The 17,398-nt window shown below is 33.6% G+C and overlaps 2 protein-coding genes across 2 annotated transcripts; both read right to left on the bottom strand.

Moving 5' to 3' along the window:
- Positions 1–5,823: 5,823 nt before the first annotated feature.
- On the bottom strand, positions 5,824–9,134 carry LOC144563454 (uncharacterized). Its single transcript, XM_078312928.1, has 2 exons — positions 6,441–9,134; positions 5,824–6,336 (listed from the first exon to the last, which is right to left on the bottom strand). The coding sequence occupies exons 1-2, from the start codon at positions 9,052–9,054 to the stop codon at positions 6,056–6,058; spliced, it is 2,895 nt and encodes a 964-aa protein (XP_078169054.1). The 5' UTR covers positions 9,055–9,134; the 3' UTR covers positions 5,824–6,055.
- A 4,355-nt stretch (positions 9,135–13,489) lies between these two features.
- On the bottom strand, positions 13,490–16,956 carry LOC144563498 (putative laccase-9). The gene is made up of 5 exons (XM_078312984.1): positions 16,817–16,956; positions 15,747–15,901; positions 15,274–15,641; positions 13,897–14,871; positions 13,490–13,643 (listed from the first exon to the last, which is right to left on the bottom strand). Exons 1-5 carry the CDS (start codon positions 16,910–16,912, stop codon positions 13,513–13,515), a joined length of 1,725 nt encoding a protein of 574 aa, XP_078169110.1. The 5' UTR covers positions 16,913–16,956; the 3' UTR covers positions 13,490–13,512.
- Positions 16,957–17,398: the final 442 nt, after the last annotated feature.

Below are 17,398 nucleotides of genomic sequence, written 5' to 3' on the forward strand. Positions count from 1 at the left end.
ATTTATGTAGATTTATTTGAATTACAATTTCAAAATTTGCTCTTGTTGCATAAAACCAATAGTTCCTTCACTTTGATTCTTTCAATAATAACTCAAATTCGTCATCCCCTGTATGGCTGTATGTATGGTGCAATGCATCTATTTGAGCACATTAAATTCCTTCCAAAAACTTATCTGATACACAACAATCCGAAATTTGTATTAATACCTATGTCAAAAAAAAAAAAAAACTATAAATTATGAAAAATTCAAAAAATATCAGAATTTCCAATTCAATTTGTGGTCCACATGATATAATCCGAAATTTTTATTAATACCTATATAAAAAAAAACCATAAATTATGAGGAATTCGAGAAATAACATGATCTCCAATTCAATATGTGGTATCTTCAAAAATAGAGCCACAGATTGAATTGGAGATTCTAATATTTTTTGAATTCTCCAATTTCAGTATACTTTTTTAAAAGATATTAATAAATTTTTCCGTGATACAATACACCAAATACAATGCATACTAATCTTAAAAAAGATACACTAAAGTACACATTCAATGCATGGCCTCTCTGTATCTTTTAAAAGATACACTATAGTACACACATTCATCATCTCTCATACCCTAAAATGACTATTTAAACTCATGATTCAGAGAATTTTAGGTGGAAAATAATACATAGAGGTCTACATTTCAAATTGCGCCAAAGTATTCATCTTCTCTCTGAGTGGTTATACACAAAAGGTTTGTATAGAAATACTTCTTGTTTGGTTTATAATTCATCAAAGTGCGAATTTTTGCTAAGAATTACGGCAGAATCTTGACACTTTATTACTGAATTTATAATTGTTTGAAATTGTATTTTTTTTAGGACAATTACGATTTTGATAATTTAAATATAGAACTATATATATTACTTGTTTAAAGAATATCATATTCGAAGTAATATAGTTTTAGATTTTTTTTACCATGTTAATCGCGCAATCGATGTTTGCGCATTTAATTGCGTTCAGGTTATTACTATTAATATATTTTTGTGGGTTATATAAGAATTTCATTTATTCAATAATATAACCCATTTTGTCAAGTTTTATGGACTTATCCTTATTATTTATTCATTAATTATAATGACATCTGAACTATCCAGAGAGAATTTTAGATGGAAAATAAATCGAAGACCCATAAATTCTCTCTGGGCCATTAAAATTGTCTCTGGGTGGAAAATTCTCTTATTATAAATGAAATTCAGAGAATTTTAGGTGGAAAATAATAGAGATGTCTACATTTCAATGACCCATTTTGTCAAGTTTCTGAAATCTCAATTTTGAAATTATAATAAATGGAAATTTTGTTCATCTTGTTCCTTTTCAGGTTTGTTTATAAAATGACATCTGAACTTAGATGATCAGAGTAATGAATTGTGATGTCTTAATTCAGCATGGATGGTCTAGGAAAAGAAAATGAGTATCTGAAATGAGGTAAGGAAATTGATGAAATATTTCATTACTATAATTATTTATTGAAAAGTTTTGTTGCAAGATATTTTAATCAATAGAACACACACAATTCATATTTTTGACATCATTGTCTTTTATTGGCTCATCACTAAAAATTCAGGTAGTAAACTTTATCATAAAGTAATTTAGAAATTAGGAATTCAGCAAAAGAAAAAAAATATGATATGTTAGTTTCAGTTTTATAAAATTATCCCACACTTTGAATACTTTGTTGTAGTAGTAACTATATATTAGTGGCATTTTATTATTTAGGGGAAATTTCATGTATACCCCTCAAAAACTTCAAAATTACGTATTGCCCCTCTCTAAACTTCACAATATCACATTTATCCTTCTAAATTCCAAAAACTCACAAATTTAACCATTTTATTATCTTTTCTATTAAAACTCATTTAAATTTTTTAAAATACCTATTTTACCCTTTTTATTTTTTTTGTTTCAAAATCTGAACCCTTAGATTCGTTCCAAGATCCGTGCAGATCTAAACACTTCCCAAGGATAAAGAATTTATGTTGTTGAATTGAATGAAATGTAGGCAATATCACTTGGGCAACTGAATAGAAAAAAAATATATTCTAACGTCAATCTTACAGCCACTTGTCTTTGTAATTAACTCTAATTTGTGGTGATAATTCATAGTTTTTTTTCTGACTATTAGGAACACCAATGACTCCAGAAGAACCACCAAGTTCTCTTCCAACTGGCGTCATTTATGGAAATCGACACCTCTCCGCCTCAATGATTTCTTTCTTCATCTCGAAAACACCAACATCTCTAGGAGGCATTGCTCTAATTACAGTCGAAGTGAAGATGGTTAATTGGCGCCACACAACCATCTCTACCATTCTCTTGGTTCACAAGGAGCCTAAGATGTTTGTAAACATCAAAGAACTCGAGAAGCTTCTCAGCTACAAATTCGAAGACCCATCATTGGTGGTCAAAGCGCTGACACCTGGATCCTACCAGATGCCTGACGAGGCATGAAGGTAGTTAGAGCAGTTACATTAGTTAGACTAGATTTGGTCATGTAACTGTAAGTAGTTAGATAAATGAAATGGTTGTAATTAATTACAATAGAACCAGTGAGCTGTAGTCTATATAAACAGTCAATTGTAATCTGTTTAATTATAATAGAAAGAATTCATTTCAACTACCTCTCAATTGTTATGGTTTTACTTTCTTATTTTATGTTTTTCGCATCATTAACAATGCTGGTACCAACCTAAAATGGGGTAACGAACTGAAAATTGTTTGTTTTCGTATCATTAACAATACTGGTACCAACTTAATATAAGGTAATGAATTTGTTAGGATTAGTTACAATAAAGCTATGTGCTGTTGTAATAGGCTAGAAGTTAGTTAGAAGATTCAGTTACATTAGACATGGTCTATACTGCTATATAAGCCGAAATTTTTATTAATAAGAAAATAAATAAATAAATATCGACAATGGGGAAGGAAATGACGGAATTTTGACATCTAGAAAAAACGTAATAGTTTATAAACAATCATGGCCTGCTAAACGAAATCTAATTACTCTCTAACTAAACAGCGGAAAAAAAAAAATTCTGGACTTCATATATAGTCCATCACAGTCAGAGAATACCTTGACTTATTGATGTATTCTCTGGACTTCGAAGCCACGAAGGTATGAGATTTTAATTTATTATCTTTGCATATACTCTGCTGTCTTTTTCATATATAATCTATAATTCTTTATCCATCTGTTTATCCATTTACAAATGTATAACAAATTAAAATCCAACTAATAATTTTAACGAGGAAAAGCTAATTCAAAAGTATTTTCTTTACTAATACAGTGCTTAAAAAAAACAGAGAGAAGACAAAATTAAACAGTACTATGACTGTCAAAGCTGCAACTCACGCCGAATACCATCTTGCATTAGTGGAAAATTAGAGCTCAGCAGGAAAAGGGTAAGATTGCGAATGATAGATAGGATGTTCAGTGTTCACAGTTGAACTAAAAATAATAGGTACATCTGTAAAATAGACAACCAAGGAAATATAGAAATTTAAACAAAAAAAAGTGGGTAGCAAATCCACAATTTTGTTCTTTTCATTGACGCTCTTGGCTTAGCAGATTACTGAAATTGCTTCTGGCCAAGAACTCAATTCCCCATCCCGACATTTGCTGAAGGCTACATAAAAGAGATCACAACACAATAGATGCAACAATTCTTTCAACAAAAACAATACATCTCATGTCCATGACCTCTCTGAAAAGAAAAATAAATATTTAATTAATTGGAAAATCCGATAATAACGCACATGTAATATCAAAATCAAGTTTCCACAAACCTGTATTCTGCAAGGCATTGGACAAGGCATTGCAACTTGGGAGCTATTAACCCTGATTGTACGTCTGTTTTCATATCAGCACTTAAGCGCACATCTGAGTAAATAATTGAAACAAATAAAGCAAGCAACAGAGTGAGATGTGATCCTAAAGTACTGCTATTACTACTATTATTATTACAACTTCAGTACGTATCATACGTTTATCCAACATTATTGTACATCTTTAGTTTTTAACATAAAATGTGATTTTCAATATGCGTGCGGTTGACTACTGGACAACGCCCAGCATTATGCAGATGAATATGTGGTATAATATGCTGATAGTATATGCTGATGTGCATATATATAGAAATATGAAAACTTACGTATTAAGTAGGATTTTTTTTTTTTTTGAAATTTTTTAGTAAAATATGACATAATATGATAAGGTAACAAAAATATTACTAAATAATCTTATAAAACATACATTTTTTCGTAGGAAATCAGTAGTAACACCCTTAGACAGGGGCAGACCCAGTGATTTGAGTGGTAATCTATCGGTACTGATCGACTTTGCTCATCCCTGGAAATTTTTTTGCCTTCCTCTAGATGTTTGATTGTAATTCGGGGTAAATTTAGTGTTAAAATCAAAATAAATTTTTTGAATTATAATTGGTAATTAGAATTATAAGTTGAATCATTAGAAATTACAAGTCAGCGAATTGGAAAATATTAGTTAAAGTATTGTTTTTTTTATCGAGTACTCAATTAGTTAAAGGATTTAAATCTGATTCGGTATTTTTTTTGACCTCCTCTGACGAAAATCCTGGATCCGCCCTTGCCCGTATAAAACAAGTTTGTGGGGCCTGCGATGCGTTGCCGGAGTTAACACATGGTAAAGGACTAGATGGGGCAGGACAGTACACCCAAGGGGGTATTTTTTCTGTGATTCAAACTCTAATTGTGCGTGTGGCTGCACATAAGCCTGATATTTTCACTACGAATTTAAGACTGTTCTAACCATTTGGATATTGATCCAACGACGCGGTTGATACTGTGTTTTCTACCCTGAAGTTCAATACTTGTTTTATTTGAAGCTGTTTTAGTGATCCATTGGATAATGATCGGATGGCCTAAAAAACGAATTTATTAATAATGTTATTGTGTCTTCACAGTATTTTGATTTTACAAAAAAAAAGTACGGAACTAAATTTTTCTCTATTGATGCATTTTTTAAACGGCTATAAAATGCAGAATAGGTAGCCAATTCGAAGAAAGACCATACAGTTCATGAAAAATTAAAATAAAAACCAGTACAAGTTTCTTAATCTCTAGTTAGAACTTACAGAGTGTACATATTCTCAGTCTTTACAAGCATGTGCACTTCAAACTTGAATACTACCACCACACTTGGGCAAATACATTTTTCTTTTAACCTTGACTTTCACACAGTTGTTTTATTGAGCGCTCCTCGCTAGGTGCACCATGAGAAGAGCTATTATTAGAAGAGATACCAAGTGACCAGTTATTAAGGAGATGACACAAAATTTATTACAAGAAAAGCTATTATTAGAGGAGATATGAGCGAGTCTATGGTACTATGCATATCACGGGTTGTTACCGTGCTATGGCTCTATATTCGAGTTTTCAAATCCTAACGGTCGATCCGAACTGTTCATCTTGTTCTCCATATTAATATGTGTTTGAAGACCAAATTTTACATTTTTTGAAAATTTTTCACTATTTTTTTAGATATTTAGAAAATCACTTGATCTGAAAATTCTGGACCATCCAAAAACAGTGATTTTCAATAAATCTAAAAAAATAGTAAAAAAATTTCCAAAAATGTAAAATTTGGTCTCCAAACACATATTAATATGGAGAACAAGATGAACAGTTTGGATCGACCGTTAGGATTTGAAAATTCGAATATAGAGCCGTAGCACGGTAACAACCCGTGATATGCATAGTACCATAGACTCACTCAAGAGATATTGTGTATTATAACGGAAATCTCAAAGAACATATGAAGAATTATATTGCAATCTATTATATGCACGATGAATATTTCTCACCACACGTACACAGAATAAGTGAACATTAATAAAGCATAAAAACTTTCAAAAACAAAATACAAACATAAAACATCATGCCCTAAATCTGAATTCTAACTGCCAACAGCAAACTAATCTTCAAATATATGGAGCAACTACTACCACAATTTATGAAGCATTTGGTTATTCAATTCTAGATGCCATTCACCACCTCTTGCATTGTTGGACGGAGTGACGGGTTATTTTCCAAACAACTATATGCAATCTGAATCATTTTGAGAATTTCAAAGATTATTCGTCCCGTTGGTGGTTCGATGCGTTGGTCAAGGATATCTTGGAGTACGACTTCATCTATGTCAGAAGCCGATAGATTGATCATATCACCCGGGTGCTTTCCCATAAGTAGTTCCAAAATGATTACTCCGAAGCTATATACATCACATTTTTCAGTCATCCTCATGGTATAGGCTAGTTCTGCATAAACAAAAAAAAAATCAAATTACAATTATTTCCACTGTAATATTTATATAAGTGATGAAAATTAAAATACACTATTAGGGTGTTTAAATATACAGAACCTGGTGCTATGTAACCGCAGGTTCCAGCAAGCATGCTCCAATTGGAAGACTCCGGCTTGAGAAATTTAGCTGTACCAAAATCTGATATACAAGCTATAAACTTAGAATCGAGCAAGATATTTCTGGAAGTTACATCCCGATGCACTATTGGTGGATAACAATCATGATGCAAATATGAGAGAGCACATGCAACATCTCTCAATATAACCTTTCTCTTTGCCCAATCTAGTTCTTTTGCTTCCTCACTATGGAGAATATTATGTAAATCCCTCTTCTCATAATACTTGTAGACAAGAAATTTATTTTGTGGTGAGGAACAATAACCAAATATTTTAGCAATGTTGCGGTGTCGAATTCCGGTTATAGTGCAAATTTCTTTGTGGAATTCTTCGACATCTCGTGCGGTTTCACAGCTTGCTAACTGGATTTTCTTTACAGCTACCGTGAGGTTATCTGGGGCTAAAATTGCTTTGTAAACTCTTGCATGGCCTCCACTTCCAATGTAGTATTTCTCATCAAAATTCTCTGTGGCCCTTATAATCTCCTGATATGCATCTCTTCCATCAAAATTCCACACAGAAAAAAATTCCCCTCTACTAGGATTATCGATGGTATTTGGTTTTGCTTTTCTCTTTTTTGAGTATACTAGGTAAAGTAGCGAGAGTAAGATAGATGTTAGTAACGCAGCACAACAAGTTAGAATTGCAACCAACTTAACCATTGGGTGTCTGGTTGAGCCATTTTCATCTTTAACAAATCCATTACACGAGGGAAAACCTTGAATAGTGCCACACAAATTTGTGTTATGTATAAACCATTGTTTTGGGGCCTTATGAAAAATCTTTATGTCTGGCACTGGACCCTCCAATTGATTGTATGACAAATCCATGGTTGACAAACTTAACATGTCGCCCAATGAAGACGGAATCTGACCGGTTAGATTGTTGTGAGATATATTAAAATATTCTAACATGATTAAGTGAGCTATTGTTGTTGGTATTTCTCCCGTCAAAAAGTTTGAGCTTAAATCTAGGAGGTACAATAAGTTCACTAAGTTTCCAAAATGAGATGGAATTTCTCCGGTCAACCAATTGTTGCTGATGTTTAACGATTGAAGATTAACACAATTGCCTAGTTCTTCTGGCACACTTGTCAGGCTATTAGATGAGATATCAAGACTTTGTAAAGCCTGTAACATTCCCAGCTCTTTTGGTACATTTCCTGTAAATTTGTTGCTACTTAGATCTAGTTCAATCAAACTTTTTAATCTACCAAGTTCTGTTGGTATTACCCCTGAGATTGAATTTGAGGAGAGATTAACAAGGCCCACATTACTTAGGTTTCCTAGAGTGATAGAAATTTCTCCACTGAAAAAGTTATTTGATAGATCTAAATACATCACATATGTAAGTCTACCAATTTCAGGAGGGATTGATCCAGAGAGATTATTATCTTCAAGAGCCAGGTTGTCAAGATTGGTTAAGTTCTCTAAATTAGTAGGTATTTCTCCACTCAGAAAGTTTTTTGCAAGTTGTAAGTCATTCAAATTTCTAAGTTTACCAATTTCAGAAGCGATTGGTCCAAAGAGATTATTACCCCAAAGATTCAGAGTGATAAGATTAGTTAAGTTCCATAAACTAGTTGGTATTTCTCCACTGAGAAAGTTTTTTTCCAATTCCAAATATCTCAACTGTGTAAGTTTACCCATTTCATGAGGGACCAGTCCAGAGAGATTATTACCCCAAAGATATATATCGACTAGATTGGTTAGGTTTACTAAACTGGTAGGTATTTGTCCACTCAGATAGTTTGCATATAGTATTAATAATTTCAAATGTTCAAGTTTCCCAATTTGAGGAGGGATTGGTCCAGAGAGATTATTACCCCAAAGATACATAACGACTAGATTAGTTAAGTTTCCCAAATTAGTAGGTATTTCTCCACTCAGATAGTTCTTCGGTAGTTTTAAACCCGTCAAATATGTAAGTTTACCAATTTCAGGAGGGATTGGTCCAAAGAGATTATTACCCCCAAGATGCATAACGACTAGATTGGTTAGGTTTCCTAAATTAGTAGGTATTTCTCCACTCAGATAGTTCGCCGTTAGTTCTAAATCCATTAAATGTGTAAGTTTACCAATTTCAGGAGGAATCATTCCCGAGAGGTTATTATGATCTAGTTGCAAAACTTTTATGTTTGTCAAGTTTCCAATACTAGACGGGATCAACCCGCTAAGAACATTATGAGAGAGATCAAGATAGGTGAGTTTTGGGAAGAGACATATTGATGGAGGAATTACACCACTGAGTTTATTATCACTGAGATTAAAATTTCTAATGGATGGAAGACTAAAGAAATCCAGGGCATCTAATTTCCCAACTAGACCCTTATTCGAAAGATAGATTTTAGTAATGACTTGCCTTCTTTTATTAGTGATTCTGCAAGTGATTCCAGTCCAGTTGCATGGGTGGACATGCAGATTCCAAGACCAAAGAGGTTGTTGAGTCTGGAGAGTTGATTTCCAATGAAGAAGAGCTTGTGCTTGAGATGTGAGAGAAGATTGTACAAGAGGGAGTAGAAAGAGTAGTGTAAGGAACAAGAGAATGCCCCTCATTATTGCTGCTCCTAATTAATGCTAAGAGCTCAAGTAATAGCTAAAATGCATCAGAGCTGACCCTTTTATAAGCTCAGTGGTGTGACTTGTCAGTTCTGTACATAAAGAGTCAACATACGTGCTTGGCTCTCGTCTATAAATTAACCGTGCTCCATGTACATGGATGAGGTTGGGTCCGGAGGGAAATAAGAGGCCTTCATTTCTTGGAAGACTTAATTCGGGGTATCATTAACTGTAGAGAGCAACACGTTTGGAGCTGTCCATCGGATATTTTGTTATCAAATATTAACGAACACAATAATAATTGAGATAAAACAAATGGGGTTAAGACTTAAGACCTATGACTAGTCAGGTCAAGTCAGATAAAAAATATCTTGACATAATACAAATCGGGTTGGAAAATATTGAAAAATCTTATATATTTTAATTAAAATAGCAACAAATAATTTTATCTTAGTATATTATTTTGAAAAATATACAAAGATAACATTTAACATATGTATAATATCACAAAATATAACAAATATGTAGCGATCTCTTGTTATTTTGATCATATCAATTAATTATTTAAAAAGTACACAAACTGTCAGAAAAATCAACTCATGATCTTGCCATTATTACAAATAACATAAGGTTAAATGAATGATTACAAATCATCAAATATGATTTTGTAACTATTAACTATTACATGAATTAATAATGAATACAAAATAGCTCTACTCATACTCATAATCAATAAATTGATATTTTTTTTCTGAGCAAATAACCAAATCTCATTGTACTGTCTGCTTTATTTGTATATTGATCGTATTTGATGTACCAAGAAAAAAAAAAAAGGATTTGTATCCTCTAGGCTATTTTCAAGTCCATGACCACTTTTATTGCGAGTAATAATTGCATTAATTGATCCTTAGCAACTATGGGCGGGCGAAATGGAACAATATTTTTTACGACATCGTCAAGTCACTGTAATATCTGTTTTTTTCCAACTCACATGACCTAAAATAGTACCCAAACAAAATTAAAACAATCTGGTATTACATAAGTTCCTCAAATGGATGAATTTATTTTCGAAAAAAGGTGGCAATTCATCTCGTTTCAATAAAAAATAAATTAATAAACATAAACTGCTGTTCTAAACGAAGACCGACAAAAAAAAACCCGAAAACAGCATAATCTCCTGACACCATATAACTCAGCAACACACACAGCTTCCTTATCCAGTTCTTACCAGCCATTCATTTTATCACCTATCCTACCAAGTAAATGGTGAATACATGGCGATCCAAAATATTAATTCTCAATAATTAATTTGGCTCCAGGGGTGCCATAGCAGACTTAATTCTTTGCTGTTGCTAATTAAGGTACGTGGAGCCCTGGTTAGAATTGAATGCAACATATTTTATGAATGAATTCACATTCCCTCAGGTTACCGGATTGAGTACAATTGAATCGGATGATCCAAAATTGTCCATTTTAATTTGGCACGAATCTCAAAGCACAAATAATACTGCCCCCTACATCATCCCGAACACACACTGGCTGAGAGTAAATCTGAACCGTCTGTTTCAATTGTGTTGAGTCAGGTACCTGGGAGGACACTGATCCTTTATGAATAGGGACTTGGATATAAAATAAAATAAAATAAATAGACTGGAGTTATACCTGTCATCTATGAATTAACCATGCTCCATGTACATTCAATCATTAACGTAACAGTCACGGCAAGCTGGAATGGAACACTTCATTGGACTGTGGAGAGCAACACGGCTGACTATTCAAAATATAATGAAAAAATCATCTTGATTGCCATTGCAAATAATATACGGTTAAATGAATGATTCATATTTATCAAATACCATTGTGTACTTTTAAATTACTACAAGAATATTAAGTACAATAATTATTCTTATCGATAACAAAAGGTTAGTATTTTTTTTCTTTGCAAATAATTCAATCTCATTACTTCCTGCTTTATTATTATATTCATCATATTTAATGAACTGAGAAAAACAAATAATATACGGTTAAATCATAAATGAATGATTCATATTTATCATATACAATTGTGTACTTTTAAATTACTACAAGAATAATAAGTACAAAAATTGTTCTTATCGATAACAAAAAGTAAGTATTCTTTTTTCTTTGCAAATAATTCAATCTCATTAGTGGTTGCTTTGTTATTATATTCATCATATTTAATGAACTGAGAAAAAAAATTATTGATATTATTGCCACTACGAGTCTTTTTTTTTACAACCTCGTGAGGTCACTGAATTATAAGTTTTCTTCAATGACATTGGATGATCTTTGATAATCTTAACCGTTAATTCATGATCTGATGATTCTGATGATTCTGATGATTCAGTGACTCAATTTTAAAATCTCCCAGTTAAGCAAAAATAAATAAATAACTTTTCATCCGACATGACCAAAAAATGTCCAAAAATATTAATACCAATTTGGTATTAAACTAAATTCCTCAAAATTGATGAATTCATTATAATAAATAAAAAAAAGAAAAAGAAACAGCTGTTCTAAGCAAAGACAACAAAAAAATCACACAATACAGCATAATCCCCTGATACCAAAACTCGGCGTATTGGTATGACAACTGGGGACCACTCCCTCTAGCAAACACAGGTTCAAGGCAGATAGGTCATTGAGTATCGTTGAGACAACCAAAGGTCCTTCGATTGACAGCCCATCAACAATCCCACCCATTTCCAGACCTAACTTAACAAGCGGACGAATTACTATCGAGATTCTGTTCAAATGGGGGCCTCATGAAATGGGAATTCAGAGCAATCTGAAATTACAACATACCCCCAATGGTAAAGATCTTCATATACCTACTCTTAAAAGACAGATTACTGATAAGGGAGGTTATGATCTATCGGAATTTTAACTGCACTGAGATGGCGTGCTTGCTATGCAAAACTTGAATATTGGAGTTGGCAGTACGTACACCTGTTCTTCAAATGTCCTTACTCCTTGGAGATTTGGAATAGGCTGAACAATCTAATGGGGGATGCAATACTTGTTCAGGGGAGCGCTGTGCAAGAAGTATGGAGGAGATTGTTTAATGGGAACTGGGAAGGCCTTTTCTCAGCAGGTTGCTGGCTTATCTGGATGCAGCGAAATAACAAGATTTTTGAACAGAGACAAGTAATGGTTGATGTAGTTATGCAATGGATTATTAGTGAAGCGACATTATGGGAAGGGAACTGTGGTGCAAAGATACTCTGTAATGCCTCGCTGTAGAACTTTTCTTTCAAAATGTAATAGTACAGGTTATCAATTCAGCTAAGTAGGAATATGGCTTGAATATTAATACGTGCGTGCATGGAACTATTTATAGACTGTGGGCCAAATGGGCCTTGATGCATGTAACCTGTATACTTTTTTCTACCTTCATCTAATGTTTTAAGGCTATAAAACTGATGTAACTGCTTTTATGTACGTAATAGAGAACATTAACGGAATAATAAGAAATTATCTTCTTCATGTACTCTTTCCCTCTATTTAAAGATATCTAACCCTATATGTAATGAAATTTTTATCAATATTAGCCTACGGGCATTTGAGACACCCTGCTCCAAAGTAATATTTGAGTGTAGATTTTGACCGTTAGATTGTAATACTTGCCTCATTTTCCTGCTCGACTACATCCAATGGTCACCATCACTCACCAGATGTTATCTTTCACACAAATTAATTAATTAGGCCCAATTTTCTAAAAACGACACCTGCAGTTTTTTTCCATTTTGAAGGCCTGTTGGGCTTCACTAGTTTTCTCGAGTGAATAAATGTTAATCGGACTTAAACATTTCTATCATGAAAAAGTCCAGGTATAAAGTGAACCGTTTGATTTTAATATTCAAATTCATCATATTAACTTGTCTTTTTCGTTAAATTTTTTAATATTCAAATGTTAATCGGATTCTAAGTCTGCGCTGTGTATATATGAATATAGATTTGCGTCTATACATATAATACAATAATAACTTGTGCGCTGTGTATATATATATAAATGAATTCTCTGTTTTCCTGCTTGAGCATAATCAGGGGAGTTTTGCATACTGGGAAACATATATGACCCGTTGATTACAAGTTTGTCGAATTTATTGTATTCATTTATGAATATCTGTGAACTTTGAGACATATATAACTTGAATGAATAATCTATCTCTTGCATAATATATAGCATGAAGCCTGAAAATGTACAATAACATAAATGATTCTTTTGTATATTTGAAAAGAAAAATTACCGTCTTAATTACACCAAATAATAAAAAAAAAAATTAACACAAAATTAAGGAACCAAAAGCCACAGATACCATGTGCTATTTAGTATTGCAGGTATCGATCAGTGTTGTTTATTCACTCATATTATTGAAACAAATAAATTAATTAATGAAATAAAGACTATTAATTATTATTAAAATTATTATATTAGCATGGGGGCCTGTTGGAAGGAGGAGCCATAATTTGGGCATCTGTACCGTTACCATTCTTTGTTATAAACACCGTGTCCATGCCCCAAAGCGTGTGGCGATCGTAGTGGCAGTGCATGAACCAAACACCTACATATACATATATATATATATTATGCAATTCATCAGATACATCAAATTAATTAAAACGAACATTAATTTTAGTTGAACTCCGAATGAAGAACATGTAAGGTTTAAATTATTTGTGAGATTAAACGAGTACTGAAGTACGAAGGTTTGGTATTATCCAATTAACAGTTAGCAGTATAGAGCCAAGTAATATTGGAAATAAGGTAAGAAATAATAAAGATTTAAAAAGTAATGTGTATATATATGAACTTACCAGGATTATTGGCCCTGAACCGGATAGCGGCCCATCCATTTTTCGGCACGCCGAGAGTGTTTATTAACGGGGGATCGACCAAGTTGTAACTCAGAGGGTCTGTAGTATTATCATAGTTTCCAAACCCACTTCCAACAACATAGAAGCTTTGGCCATGCAAATGTATTGGGTGGTTCTCTCCTGTAAACATGTTTGTCCCTTGGAACACAATCTCCACTGTTGTGTTATACTCTACCACCTTCACTTTTGTCGATTTAGATGTAAAAGTTTCATTCGATGAAAAGTCTTTGGTGAAGTTAAAGAACACTGGTGGTTGGTCAGGGAAGTCTGGCGTGTACACTCCGGCAATGGAGCTGTAGTACGCATCTAGAATGTCCCCTAAGGCAACTGGGCTTTGGAAACTAGCGTTGTTTAGACTGGCACCAAACCTGGTACCGGTTACTGGACCACCACATGTCTCATTATTGGGGCATTCTACTACATTCACTGATACTGTGATGAACATGTGTTCATCAATTGTTTGTGGTACATTAACCGGGTGATCTGAGCTCGCTAGGGAGCGTAGACCGGCAATGAATGCAGCCGCAGCAATGGAATTATTGAAGCATGGCAAGGAGGGGGTAATAGGATCGACCAATGGCATGGTATCGTTAGTTTTATATTCTAGGATAGCCATTGTTGGGTTGGCATCTCGAATGAGGTTTGTAGTTCCATCGAAAAATGGTGTGGCATAAATGTAGTACTGAGAAGCTGCCGAGGAGTTGGGGAATTGGTTGGCTTCTATGAGGAGGTCATATGTTTGACCGGGAGTGATCATGATATATTCATTGACATAGGGTTTGGTATAGCTCGCATCACTTCCGACAACGGTAACATTGTGGCTGGCAACAGCGAAGAAGAACTCGTTGCTCATGGCTGAGTTTATTACACGGAGGAGGTACCTTTTGCCTTGTTCCACTTGCACCTTGAATGTGTCTAGAGAGGAAAAAATGAGCGATACCAAAAAAAAGTTAAAACTCTTTTTCCTTGGAAACATTGGTATTCACATTAAGAACACACAATTATTGCCTGTTAAATCATAAGTCATAAGTGATGAACCTCTCTGTTTTTTTTTTTTTTTTGTACATACTACATTTACTTCAAATATAATTAAAGAAAGAACTACTTGAAAAAGACTGTAAGTACTACTATATAGATCTATATAGCAGTATATTTATATATTAAGTTTAAAAATATCATTAGCAACAAAAATAAGTAAAAATTTGAACCTGTTTACTATTCTGTTTGTAGAATTTTTTATTTTTCAAAATTTTTTGTGTTGTACAATATTTAGGAGGGTGGGGTGGGGGAAGGGGGTTGTTTCAATTAATTAGTTACCATTCTTCGAGCATGGTGCCAAGGAACCAGGTTGGCCGTTGATGGTGTTAGCATCAGATGGTGGAGGATCATCTCCTTTCTGAGCTGCATTTTCATACACTTGAGTTATGTCCTCATTCCACCACTCTCCTAGAATTAGAATGAATTCTCCATCTGGTTTAGCAAAGGGGTAGGTGGTGTTCGGATAGATGACAATCGCACCATGAACTGTGGTACGGTCAAAATCACTATGTGCGTGCCACCACACCGTGCCTTCTTCGTCCGTGATATTCACCCGCTGCGTGTAGTTGGCTCCAACTTGGATTGGGCACTGAGTAATGTACTCTGGCCCGTCCGACCATGGGTCCCTCGGCTGGTTGATCCCATGCCTAATATGTTATATTGTTATGTGTTATATAATATAATATTTAGTAATTAATCTAATAGATATTTAAAGAAATATATGAATGAAAATGGAGAGTGCATTAATTTACCAGTGAAGCGTGATGTTCTTGTTTCCATTGTTGATGACATTAACGTAGATGGTGTCGCCTTTGTGAGCATAGAGGGTGGGGCCCGGGTATGACCCGTTAACAGTCAGGATGTTCTTTGTGTTGTTGCAGAGCCGGGTGTATGGTGCTTCTTGTATCTGTTTAATTAATTTATGCATGTAACAGAATTAATTAATTAATTATGTGTAATATATAGCAAATAAATATGTAGCTAGGTTCTCTTTTGGAGGTTAAACAAACAAATTGTAGTATACAAACTGTCAGTATCAGTATTAGGTGGAGAGTGAGTCTATGGTACTATGCATATTACGATTTAGCACCGTGCTACGGCTCTATATTCGAGTTTTGAAATCCTAACGGTCGATCCAAACCATTCATCTTGTTCTCCATATTAATATGTGTTTGGAGACCAAATTTTACATTTTTTGAAATTTTTTTACTATTTTTTAAAATTTATTAAAAATCACTGTTTTTGGATGGTCCAGAATTTTCAGATCAAGTGATTTTCTAAATATCTAAAAAAATAGTAAAAAAAATTTTAAAAATATAAAATTTGGTCTCCAAACACATATTAATATGGAGAACAAGATGAATGGTTCGGATCGACCATTAGGATTTGAAAACTCGAATATAGAGCCGTAGCACAATGCCAAATCGTAATATGCATAGTACCATAGACTCACTCTTAGGTGGAACTTGAAATGGAGAATTCATCTTCTTAGTTACACCTTTTGCCTATTAGAGAATTCTATTTTTATTTGAAGCCATGCATTGTTTGACTACAAGAGTGAGACAGTATTCACGAGGGTGAAAAGTGACTACTCGCAAGGGTATACCGATATAAAGGTATTTTTTTATTAGTGACGGTAGTATCCGCGACGGTATACCAACAGTATATCTCACGGATACTATTCCATTTTGCAACTCAAAAGCAGTACTGAAATAAAAATAAAAAAGCAATCTAACACCAATAGTACTTCAAACATATGATATTTGAATCTGTAACTGAAAACAAAGAATTAAAATGTGATAATTTAAGAAGAAGAACTTACAACAAAGGTACGGTAAAGGATCTCAGCAAAAGCAGGGCTAGCAATGAAACCACACAGCATTAGAAAAGCTACAAGCCGAACCAAAGAAAGCCCCATTGTGTAAGTAATAAATAAATGTTTTGTTTTCTTTCTAAGTTGTACATAAGTTCTCCAGGCAACAGACACTATTTATATGCAAAATGATGTGGAGAATTTAAGTTCAAGTTATTCATCCATTGTTACACGTTTTAGTTTGACTTGACCATGCATGCATAGGACCTGCCCTGATAGGCTGATCATAGCAAGTTCTGGAATAGTAGGTCAAGAGGATTAGGTAACTAAGTAATTAATTAATATTTCCAATTTAATTTTCATCTATCAAATTAAATAGGGATTTCAAAGTGCATGCATTTATTAGGATGCCCACGGGTACTATTATTATTTGTTGCATTTATTAAATGAGGAGGGTTCCAATACCTCATTTTTTTCATACCTCATCATATCTCATATTTTATATCTTCGTTTTCAAAGTCCAAAATGTTGGTCCAAACTGCTCAACATGATATTTATACTAAAATATGCCTAGGAATGAAATTTTATAAT

This window comes from Carex rostrata, chromosome 12 (genome assembly GCF_964058835.1).
Source record: "Carex rostrata chromosome 12, lpCarRost1.2, whole genome shotgun sequence".
Classification (NCBI taxonomy): Eukaryota; Viridiplantae; Streptophyta; class Magnoliopsida; order Poales; family Cyperaceae; genus Carex; species Carex rostrata.